Raw genomic sequence first — 12,168 nt, 5'->3', positions numbered from 1 at the left:
ATATTTTCTCCCATTCTGAGGGTTGTCCATTCGTCTTGTTTATGGTTTCCTTTGCTGTGCAAAAGCCTTTAAGTTTCATTAGGTCCCATCTGTTTATTTTTGTTTTTATTTCCATTTCTCTAGGAGGTGGGTCAAAAAGGATCTTGCTGTGATTTATGTCGTAGAGTGTTCTGCCTCTGTTTTCCTCTAAGAGTTTGATAGTTTCTGGTCTTACATTTAGGTCTTTAATCCACTTTATTGCATATATATTGAATAGGCCAAATTAAGTAATTGTCTTGATTATTTTTCAAGGAAAATTAGGTTCCTCTATAAAAGTGCTTTGGTTTTTGTGTGCTTTTTATTTTGTATTGATTTGTTTGTATAAAGGTAGAGTGTTAAATACCCAAGCATACTGCTGGCTTATTTATTTGTTACTATTTAATTGTACACTAAAATACGTTCATTTTTAATTGTTGTTTACATGACTTTAAATTCATATAAATGTTTCCAGATGTTTATTTAAAATAGTTTTATATACCCAATCTTATTGTTTTTTAGATTTTTTGAAATTCCAATGAAAATTCTTCCAAATGTCCGGAGTTCTTCTGAGATCTATGGCCTAATGGTAAAAAATAATAATAATAATTTTTATCTTAAAAAAGGCTTTACTATTCAGATTTCAAAAGTCAGTTGTGTTACGTTTTATATTTTGAGACCTGTACATTTTGTGAATGTTGACAGTATGTAAAATAAGAATTTAGTATTGTTTAAATAGTTTTATAACTTAAAATTCTTGAGTCCTACTTACCAGTTTATATTTTATATAAACTTTATATAAAACTGTATATAAAAACTTTATTATAAACTTTATTGGCTTTTCTTTGAGTATTTTAAAGTATTATTGAGATAATCTAACTACAGAGGGTGGTAAGGGAATGTTTGAGCCAGGTTATTCTTTTAATCCAAATAACTGTTTAGTAGTTGTGGTGCCTGCTTTTAATTTATGGGAAGGTCTCTTCACATTTTAGTGGTGTTCTTTTTCCTGTTGAATCTCCTCTAATGGCCAAACCATGTCTCATATTAGATTCTTTGTCAGCCTGAGCAAAACTTTAGCAAAGAAACTGAAAGCAAAGAGTCCGTTCTGATTTGTGATTGCTGATTAAACTGGTTTTCATCATGGACATTTTTACTGTTGCTTTCATTGAAACCCACAGAAAAAGTAGTCTAAGCAAAAAGTACACTTAGCATTACTGAGTATCTCTGATTACACATCAGGGATGAAAACCTTTAGGACCATTTGAACTGGTGTTTAAGCTCAAAAAACTAGAATTTACGGTAAAGATTAAGAAAAGTCTTAGATTAATTGCCAAAAAATAATGCTTTGACATTTCATGAAAAACATTAGAAACTCTACTTATAGACTTTAATAATAATAATAGAGTAGAACACTAAGTGTTCTGGATAAAGCTTAAGCAAGAATTCTTAAATGTTTTATTTATAATAAAGCCCTTTAAGGCAAAATGGAATTTTGTAAGGGAAGCATAGTCATTGCTTATCTACAATTTAAAAGTGCTTTGATAATTTCATAGCTACCTATAAACTGACTTGGGTCAGATAAAAAAAAACTATTCTTGAGAAACAGTTTCAGAGGATGGTTACAAAAACATTTAAGTGGCCTAGTTTTCTCTTGCATTTAAAATATTATGCTTCTGTCCCCCTCTCTCCCCTTGCTGACTATAGAAAATCTCTCATAGTCTGGTGAGTAGGTTGCCCACCAATTATGCTACCCATTCATTTGGAAAAGATACAGTGCATTTCCATTTAGTTTTAGATAAGCAGAAGTCCATTTACTAAGTAGATTAATCTAGAGCCTTCCATGACCCTCCAAATTATTATAAGCTCTAGTCAAGCTTTAGGTGTTTTTAAAATGTAACCTTATTTATTTTTAAGTCTTCCATAAGGCTGAGGAAGACTAAGGTAGTTTTCTGCAATGAGAAATTCTGATGGTCCCTATTACAAAGTACAGTTGTGATGTGCTTTGGGCTTTAGCACAATAGGGAAATTAGGTGTCGTTTTTAGATGTCCTAAACATCTATCTTAAATGATATCTTGCCCAACCTTTCAGACCAGTTAGTTGGAAATGCACTGTCACTTTTTCTGCATGCTTCACCAGAGGATATTCCCAGGAATCCTCCAGAGACCCCCCCCTCCCTGTGAAGAAAAAAGAGCGCTTTCCGTGCCTGACTGCACATAGTAGATTCTGCTGGTAGTTTGACAATAACTTCAGTAGTATAAGCAAAGACTTCTTTCAGTATTTAAATACATTAAGATATCTAGCCTATAGGTTTCCTGATTCACTTTCAGCCCTTCACTTATTATCCAGGTTCAGATTTTCTAAGAATTTATACAGTAAATAAGAGATAGGTCTTGGATTAACCCAAAAGCATGAAAGAAATAAAATGTCATCCACTAGATAGAGGGTATTTTTTATTTTGTAAAGGGTTTCCACACATATGCTATTATTTCCTTATCATAGCCATGTGAGGTGGCTTCTGTTCTTACCCTCACTGTCACAGATAGGGAACCCGAAGCTCCCAGAGGCCAGGAGATGGGCTTGCAAATGGCAGACTGAGGGGTCGGGCAAAAGCTTTAGTTTGGTGCTCTTCTAATACATCACAGGTACATCAGGGATCATATTCCTTTACCCTAATTCCTTACTATCAGTACAAATTGCTTTGTATTAGTGTAAGTTGTTTGGTTTTTTTTCACAATTAAGTTTGGTGAAGCCCACAGACAGTCACTTAAATCTCATTTTTTTTTCCCTAGAATGCTGGCAATACTTGATCAAAGTCAAAAGCGCTATTCATGGCATAAATTAACTCTTGCTTATCAAAACTTGAAGAATGATGTTGGCTATGAACAAATAATACCCAATACCCGAACCCTCTCTTGTTTCTTACTTATCTTCAGAGCAGTTTGGGTAGGAAGAACAGTTGGTAAAATACAGCCTTCCAAAACAAACATGTTCCATGCTGGTTTAATAGCTATTTATATGTTCATTTTAAAGGATGTGTTAGTCTTTTCTTAGTAACAACAATAATAGCAAAGAGCTAATGGCCTTTGGCATGCATATGAGCCCAGGCCCATTTTGTAGATAAATGAATTGAGGCATAGAGAAGTTTCAGCGGCCTGCTCAGTGACTAACTAACTAACCAGGAGTAGAACCCGCGTCTCCTGACTCTCAGTCCAGTGTTTCACGTCCATGTCTCTTCTTGTCATTCTAGGAATGTTTCTAGTATCTCTCTCTCTGAACCACTCATGTAGTTGAAACACTTGCTTTGTCTTGTCTGCCCACATGCTCTGGCATGTTGCTATTTGTGTTCATTCCTGTTGCAGTTATGTTAGTAGAGCCAAATTTGTGATTATTCATAATCCTTTTTTAAAATTTTATTAGAAAGCTGGGGCCTTGGAAGGTGTACCAATATCTGGGGTAAGTTTCATCACCAAACATCTCCCTGCTACCCGCCCCCTTCCATGTTATGGCTTTCCTTAATCAATCTTCCTCCTTCCTTAACTATGGAAAATAAGTAAGAGCAGCAGAATTGGCTAATTCTTGTTTCACTGTGACACAGTGTAGGCTATTGAGAATTTTTTCTGAATAAATTAATTCTACCTCTCCCTTCCTATACCTGTTTGCAGTGTTAACACATGGGAAAAATGGCCAAATGGAGGCAATGCAAAGAACATAAGACAATTCGTTCCTTCATAAATAAAGAGGGGAAAATAAATCTTATGGCTGTCCTGGAAAGGAAATGAACAATATTGTCTTAGTCAGTGTTCTTTATTGTCATGTATACTTTCAGTGTTTGGGGGACCAATCTGCTGCATTGGTGGGGCAAATGTGCTTCCAGGATGGACAAGCCAAAAACACGTGAGTTTTAAGAAACAGACCTGAAAACCAATGGCGTTTTGTTTGTTTTTCCCTTTGGTGTTTTGAATGAGGAAATGCTTTTGAAGTTCATCCAGGCTGAAAATTCATAGCTTAAGAGTTCCAGTATAGATATATATACTTTTCGCCATTTGTTTTTCTTCATCTCCTTCACATAGAATTCACTATATCATATGTAAACAAACTGATGAGGCTTGTAAAAACCTTAATTTGTAAAATTCAGTACCTTTTCCATCCAGAAACTAAATGTTGGTTTAAAGTATTCTTGCCTCGGGACTTCCCTGGCGGTCCAGCGGTTAAGACTCTGAGCTTCCACTTCCAATTTTCAACATGGTGTTCCTGCCCTAGACCTTCTCACTAATTATAAAGTCATGTTTTTGTGGAATTTTCAGTGTTATTTCCCTGGCACTGTGCTTTCTCCCCGTCATGTGGAGTTTCTCCTTCGACAAGAAGCAGAAGGAATGACGGAAGCAGAGATTTGGTGCATTTTTCTCCTAATCTCATCTTCTTACTGTTCATACGTGCAGTCTGTAACAAGCCCCATATTTAATAATGATAAGATTACTCCCACTTTAGGCTGGGAAAGATTCTCAGAGAGGTTAAGCTAGTAAGTGAGAGCAGCAGTCTTTGCACCCAGATGCAGCTGATTCAATTTAGCCGGGGTACTTTACCTCTGTACTTTACTGTCCTCCGTGTGGAAAAGGGTTCCATAGACCTGGCAGGAGACTATCTACATTTAAGTGTTTTTTTCTTGAGGAATTTCTAATTCTCTCATTAATGTTAACTTCAGTGGTTACGTTCTTCTTTTGTCAGTAATGGAATGTCTTTACGTTTTAGATTAAGTGTTCTTGTACTCTAGTAGGGCCAGAAGTCCTCATGCAAAAGTGTGACATTATTTGTGTGAGAGTTTTTTTTGGAGGGAAGGTGGAAAAATTCTTTGCAGGTCATGATATCCTGAGGTTACCATCAAGGAGTGTTTGAGTCAGCGTGCGTCTGGAAGCATATTCTTTGAATTCTGGGTCCCAGGTAGCTGAGTCAGGAGTCAGAGAAACGATAGAAAAGTAAGCTGTCCCCTCCGCCCCCTTCTTTCGTCCTCTGCCAGACACCCTAATGCTAGCTAGTAAATCAGATGCTCTCTCTCTTTGTCAAGTACCTAGCACTACAGAGCACATGGGAGGCGCCCAATAAAGTTGCCAGATTTTCCCTCTCTTTATCCTCCCCTCCGTCTTAAGCATTATCAGCCAAGTCCCGAAATGATGAATTTAAGTTAGGGAGGGCTTGCTGGGTACCTCTGCAGCCATTGCAGGTTGGCAGAGGGGAATAATAGCAAATTGTAAGATCTTTGGGCTCATGTTTCGCTTCCTGAGGGGAAAGAACACAAATATACAGTTCATCATATTATAAATCAGAACTTACGTGCCGTAAAAATCTTGGAAGTACTGCTGTTGGGTTTCAAAGGGAGGGGAGAACAATCACAAAGGATTGTTAGTAATGAGATGTTTTGAAGACTTAGCAATATTGGTGAATGCATGGAACACTGAACCAAGATGCAAACAGGGAAATGGAAGACTTTATTTAGAGAATGTGGAGAACACTTGGGTGGGAAAGTGGTTGTGGGAAAATAAGGCTAGGGTGGCGGTGTGAAACCCTAAACTTCAGACTGAGGATTTTTTTCTTGAAGGTGGTGGGACACTTCTGAAGGTTTGTGGGCTGCTGTTCAGAGATGACTGGGGCTGTTCATTAATGATATGGCAGTCCTGGGTTAAAGTGGGGAGAGACTAGAAGCAAAGAGGACATGGCGGAGGCCACCATGGCCTCCGTAACAAGGCCTCAGTAACAAGGACAAGAACTAAGAAGGATGAGGACTGAGGGAGGCGTGGGTGGATGTCCATGGCGCTACACAGGGACAAGAGACAGGAAGCAGGTATGGAGACTAGTCCCCTGGGCCCAGTGGTTAGATTTAGCCAAAGTAGGGAATGGGTCCAAGTAGAAGAATTTCTGTTTGGGACACGTTGGCAGTACTGGTAGACTGTACATTACACACATACGGTAATGGGGAATGAACTCAGTATAAAAGTAAGGGATTTTGAATTGCCCATATTTAGAGGTGATTTTTGAAGCGATAAGAATAGATAAAATTACCAAGAGAAAGTATACAGGTAGAGGAGACATTCAGAAGAAGGAAGAGGTGAAGGGATGTAGAAGTCAGACAAATAGAAAGTAGTTAGCCATTAAAGTGGAGATCCAGTGTAGAGCTGTTGAAGAGAGGGGCTCGGTCAGCAGTGCAAAATAGTACCAGCAGGTCATGGAGGCTGAGAATGAGAACAGACCGTTGTGCATAGAAATCAGGTCTTCAGTGGTGACCTCAAAGAATGAAGTTTTAGTACACTGCTCAGGATGGAAGCCAGGTTGCAAGTGGTCAAAAGAGATGCGAGTAGGTACGATGCGAGTAGAGACAGCAAGGCAGAATGTGCTTTGCAAAAAGGCAACTATTCAGGAACGGGAAGTGAAGTACGTGGTTCGTTAGGTTAACAGGATCATGGCCAAGTTTGGGGAATTTTGTTTGTGTTTTTAAGTTAAGTCTGTGTTTTAAGTGCCTCCTCTCCCCAGAGGCCCTAAGTGTAATAGAGGAGTCCTTCTGCCTGTTTCACAGCTTCGGCCAGGGCCACTCACGCTCCCGCTGTGTGCCATCTTTGTTTGGCCCACTTCTCCGTGGAGAATAGCAAACAACCTTTAACTTTCCAGATCTTAGAAAAGCCAGACGTCTTTCTGGGATGTTTGAGGAAGGATTGGTAGACCGCATAAATGCTGAAAACCCCATATAGGTTCGATGACTGGGGAGAAAAAAATAATAAAATTTAAGAGGAAAGTAATTGCCTGTACACTGTTTTGAAAGCTGTGGCCTAAATGTAGCAAGGAGGTCTCTTCATATATTGACAGTACTCAGTAATTACTTACCAAGTATATACAAACTTAAGAATTCACTTTTATTAAGTACCTTGAGCCTCTGCGTCAGTTTCATACTTTAAGACTTGTACACTACCATTCAGTACACAGAGTGTTTATATGGGGACTAAATCAGTACAGATTTCTCCTTTAAATAGTGTGGAACAGAAAATTCACTTCCATTTTTACGAATATTTATCAAAGAAGGTTGACTTAAAATATGTAGCTTTTTCAGCGTCACAGAAGTAAAAAGGCGTAGCGATTTATGTGTTTGAATTCGTAAATATATTATTACCCATACCTAGTGTCATTTGACTGGTGTCTTTGAAAACTTAGATATTCATGAATCCCATGCAGGCCGACAATCAAGCAGAAGAGATAGACGGTCTTGGGCTAATTCTCATTCACAGCAGTGGTGCCTGGAAAAATGTTTATCAGAAAAAATTGCCCTGGCTTTCTATTTGCCCCGCAAGGCCCGTGGGGAGGGAATCCCAAACAGGGCAGGACAGCTGTGGAGAGCCAAGGATGATAGTCACAGCCAACTGATTTGAAAACTGTCGCCACGTGACCCTTACTGATATCAGTTTGGGCTGCTTATCTGCCTGGCACAAGTCAAAACCACTCACTCATGTCCAAGCACCAGATTTGTTGCAGAGTCCGAAGGTTTTGCTGATAAGGCTGTCACAAAATAAATTCAGTTCTTCCACGGCAGCTGTGTTACGTGCTGGCTATGACTCTCCCACCAGTGTTAGTAGAATGCCCTGTCCTGCGCAGAGAATAGGGAAAGTAGACCAGCAATAGCTTTTCCCTCTGGGCCCCTCATTTTCCCAAAGTCCACCTACACTTTCCTGTACCCTGGACCTACCCCCTCTCCATGCCAGAAGTTTATGACTGTGCTAATGATGGAGCTAGGCTGGCCCGCCCCATTGCTGAATGCCTGTTAGTCATGATGCTTCACTCCATGGGGATTAGTAGCAATGTAAGTGTGACAGAATTTAGGATTTATTGTAACTCAGTGCTATTTTATAAACATGGCCCTGGGCTATGACTAAGTGCCAAATACTATACTTGCATTTTTCCATTAGGATTGCACTAAGTACATTTTCTTCTAGGCTGTTCTTTAAAACATTATTCCAAAGAGTTTGTGATGTTTGTTAGGTTTTAGAACTTTTCTGAAACTTTAATATAAATTACTTTTATTGTTCTAAGTTAAATGTTAGTTTTGTAGTATTAATGTTTCATCATTTACTTTTAATAAAATTGTCCTACTGTTCATTCTTCCCCCAACTATAGGTATGGAACAGGCTGTTTCTTACTATGTAATACAGGCCGTAAGGTTGGTTTTTTTCAAATTAAAAGATTAGTGAAAGTCTTCTTTAACTTCATATAAATAATACTTGAGCATAATTTGCTATTAAGTTACTTTTGAGTCAGGAGCTTTTATTTAATTTTTATCAGGGTTTAATTTAGAGCTCAGTAAAAATGATGAAAATCACTACATGTGAATGGTTCTTGTAAGAACCATTTTAGGTTCTTTGAATTTTACATGTGTGTTTTTAATTGTGTTAGTGGGATATCTACAGTAGGACCTTGTCAGATTCTTAATGCAAATCTAATTTGGAACGAGGGATAAACTTTTTATACTGTTTAAGTGTACTGTTCTTAATACTGGTAATTTTGACTTTTAAGATCTATTTTCTAGATTGTTATATTTATTGAATTATGTTGTAACTAGATCATTTTTGCTTTAAAAATATTCTAATGCTATCTTTTTGTTTTCCTGACTAATGAAATCTTTTTCTCTTTCCTACAGTGTGTATTTTCTGAACATGGCCTTCTGACCACAGTGGCTTACAAACTGGGCAGAGACAAACCAGTGTATTATGCGTTAGAAGTAAGTACATTTCATTCAGTATAGGTAATGTGACAAACATTCAAAGCTAATGAAAACCACAGTGTTGTCTGTAAGAATGAGAAGCAACTCCTCATCTGTTACAATTTTATAATGACATTGCAACAATTCAGTCACATCTTTATTTTATTATTTATTTATTTATTTTTGGCTGCCTTGGGTCTTCGTCGCTGCACGCAGGCTTTCTCTGGTTGCAGCGAGTAGGGGGCTACTCTTTGTTGTGGTGCACGGGCTTCTCACGGCGGTGGCTTCTCTTGTTGCGGAGCACGGGCTCTAGGCGCGCGGGCTTCAGTAGTTGTGGCACACGGGCTCAATAGTTGTGGCACACGGGCTCAGTAGTTGTGGTGCACGGGCTCAGTAGTTGTGGCGCATGGGCTCAGTAGTTGTGGTGCATGGGCTTAGTTACTCCGTGGCATGTGGGATCTTCCCGGACCAGAGATCAAACCCGTGTCCCCTGCACTGGCAGGGGAATTCTCAGCCACTGTGCCATCAGGGAAGTCCCCAGTCACATCTTTAGGCTCCACTTCCAATTCTAGTTCTCTTGCTGTTTCTAGTTACTTCCTAGAAATAGTGTTGAACCTCTCAAAGTCATCCATGAGGGTTGGAATGAACTTCTTCTAAACTCCTGTTAATGTTGTAATTTTGACCTCTTCCGATGAATCACAAATGTTCTTAATGGCATCTAGAGTGGTGAATCCTTTCTACTAGGTTTTCAGTGTACTTTGCCCAGAATAGACCCATCAAAGCAATCACTATCTATGGCAGCTCTAGCCATACAAGATGTATTTCTTAAACAATAAGACTTGAAATTCAAAATTACTCCTTGATCTACGGGCTACAGAATGTATGTTGCATTAGCAGGCAGGAAAACAGCACGAGTCTCATTGTATGTCTCCATCAGAGCTCTTGTGTGACCAGGTGCATTGTCAATGAGTGGTCATATTTTGGAGGGAATCCTCTTCTGAGCATTGGGTCTCCACAGAGGGTTTTAAATATTCAGTAAATCATGTTGTGAACAGATGTGCTGTCATCCAGGCTTTCTTGTTCCATGTATAGAGCACAGGCAGAGTAGATTTAGCATAATTCTTAAGGGCCCTAGGACTTTCAGAATGGTAAATGAGCATTGGCTTCAACTTAAAGTCACCAGTTGCGTTAGCCCCTAACAAGAGAGTCAGCCTGTCCTCTGAAGCTCTGAAGCCAGGCATTGACTTATCTTCTCTAGCTATGGAAGTTTCAGATATATCTTCTTCCAGTATAAGGCTGTTTCATCTACACTGAAAATCTGTTGTTTAGTGTGGCCCCCTTCATTAATGAAGGTGTCTTAGCTGGATCTTCTGAATTACTTCCTGTGGCCTCTACATCAGCACTTGCTGCTTTACCTTGTACTTTTATGTTACAGAGACAGTTTCTTTCCTTAAACTTCATGAACCAACCTCTGTTAGTTCCAAACATTTTTTTCTGAAGCTTCCTAACGTCTCTCAGCCTTCATAGAATTAAAGAGAGTTAGGGCCTTGCTCTGGATTAGGCTTTGGCTTAAGGGAATGTTGTAGCTGGTTTGATCTTCTATCCAGACCACTCAAACTTTCTCCATATCAGCAACAAGGCTATTTCACTTCTTTATCATTTGTGTGTCCACTGGAGTAGCACTTTTAATTTACTTCAGGAACTTTTCCTTTGCATTCACAACTTCGCTAACCATTTGGGGCAAGAAGCCTAGCTTTCAGCCTGTCTCAGCTTTAGATGTTCCTTCCTCACTAAGTTTAATTATTTCTATCTAGCTTTTGAGTTAAAGTGAGAGACGTGACTCTTCCTTTCACTTGAACACTTAGAGGCCATTGCAGGGTTATTAATTGGCCTAATTTCGTTATTGTTCTGTCTCAGGGAATAGGGAGACCTGAGGAGAGGGAGAGAGATGGGGAACGGCCACTTGGTGGAGCAGTCAGAACACACACTTTTTTTTTTTTTTTTTTTAGCGGTACGCGGGCCTCTCACTGCTGTGGCCTCTCCCGTTGCGGAGCACAGGCTCCGGACGCACAGGCTCAGCGGCCATGGCTCACGGGCCCAGCCACTCCGCGGCATGTGGGATCTTCCCGCACCGGGGCACGAACCCAAGTCCCCTGCATCGGCAGGCAGACTCTCAACCACTGCGCCACCAGGGAAGCCCAGAACACACACATTTATCATTAAGTTCGCCATCTTATATAGGCACAGTTTATGGCACCCCAAAACAATTACAGTAGCAACACCAAAAATCACTGGTCTCAGATCACCTTAAACAACTATAATAATAAAAGTTTGAAAAAATGCGAGAATTACCAAAATGTGCCACAGGAACACAAAGTGAGCAAATGCTGTTAGAAAAATGGCACCAATAGACTTGCTCTGTGCAGGGTTACCACAAACCTTCAATTTGTAAAAAACACAGTACCTGTGAAGCACAATAAAATGAGGTATTCCCACTGTGGGATTTGTGCCTCCGTGACCATAAACACTGTTTCTGCTACTCTAGCCTGAGTGTTCATTAATTTAGTCTAATAACCCCATCATATCACTGGCTCCAGGAGCATATATTAAAATATCTCGCTCTTTTTCAAATGAGTTATTATCAAGCCAAGTCGATGCCATTTTGTATTTGCACAGACGATCTTTTGTTAATCTAAACTGAGGTCTTTGTTTCTTCCTGTTAAATTTCAGGATAGTAATTTCAGCCTGTTCTGACACTGTCTGAATGCTTTTTCACTCTTCCCACTGTTCCTCTTCCGGTTTTGTCTCATCTGGAGACTTAACACATAAGCTTTATGATTTCGTTTTTTTGGTTTTTTTGGGGTTTTTTTGTGTGTGTGGTATGCGGGCCTCTCCCTTTTGTGGCCTCTCCCGTTGCGGAGCACAGGCTCCGGACGCGCAGGCTCAGCGGCCATGGCTCACGGGCCCAGCCTCTCCGCGGCATGTGGGATCTTCCCGGACCGGGGCACGAACCCGTGTCCCCCGCATCGGCAGGTGGACTCTCAACCACTACGCCACCAGGGAAGCCCCATATGATTTCATTTTGATTCATGTCATTTTTTTTTTTTTTTTAGTTTCGTAGAATTTTAAAGCAGAGAGGGGCAATAGATTAGATGACAACAGGCTTTGCTACACCCTGCTATCCCCTTGTTTTATACATGAAGAAGACAAGTGAAATTGGAGTCATTTGGCCAAGGTAGCTTGACAGCTAGTAAGTAGCCAATCGTCGATGCAAATCCTGGTTATTGGGCATCAAAGTCTAGATGCCTAGGCCGCTCCACTGTGCCATCTCCTTCCTTGTAAATCTGAGTATTCAGGGCTCCAGTCCACCAAGTCCAGTGTTCTTTTCACTGCATCTCCCATATGTCACACCCTTCTA

General features: G+C 39.9%; 1 protein-coding gene across 10 annotated transcripts in view; it reads left to right on the top strand.

Annotated features, from left to right (window-relative positions):
* Positions 1 to 12,168, top strand: part of GK (glycerol kinase) — a 77,140-nt gene that overhangs the window by 44,912 nt on the left and 20,060 nt on the right. For 8 of the 10 annotated variants that reach the window (XR_016391386.1, XM_030760541.2, XM_022562096.2 and 5 more), the window contains 5 exons: positions 538 to 604; positions 3,434 to 3,469; positions 3,843 to 3,910; positions 8,168 to 8,210; positions 8,688 to 8,768. Coding sequence is in view for 9 of the 10 variants with exons in the window: in XM_030760541.2 (XP_030616401.1) it covers positions 538 to 604; positions 3,434 to 3,469; positions 3,843 to 3,910; positions 8,168 to 8,210; positions 8,688 to 8,768 (295 nt within the window). In the remaining variant the exon portion in view is untranslated. The remainder of the gene's footprint in view (positions 1 to 537; positions 605 to 3,433; positions 3,470 to 3,842; positions 3,911 to 8,167; positions 8,211 to 8,687; positions 8,769 to 12,168) is intronic. The other 2 variants (XM_022562097.2, XM_089904652.1) reach the window with 2 other exon arrangements.

The sequence above is a fragment of the Delphinapterus leucas genome, chromosome X (assembly GCF_059928025.1).
Source record: "Delphinapterus leucas isolate spDelLeu-1000000601 "Yukka" chromosome X, BTC_Dleu_Yukka2, whole genome shotgun sequence".
Classification (NCBI taxonomy): domain Eukaryota; kingdom Metazoa; phylum Chordata; class Mammalia; order Artiodactyla; family Monodontidae; genus Delphinapterus; species Delphinapterus leucas.
Note: the sequence above shows the minus strand (reverse complement) of the source record. Positions and strands in the feature narration are given on the sequence as shown.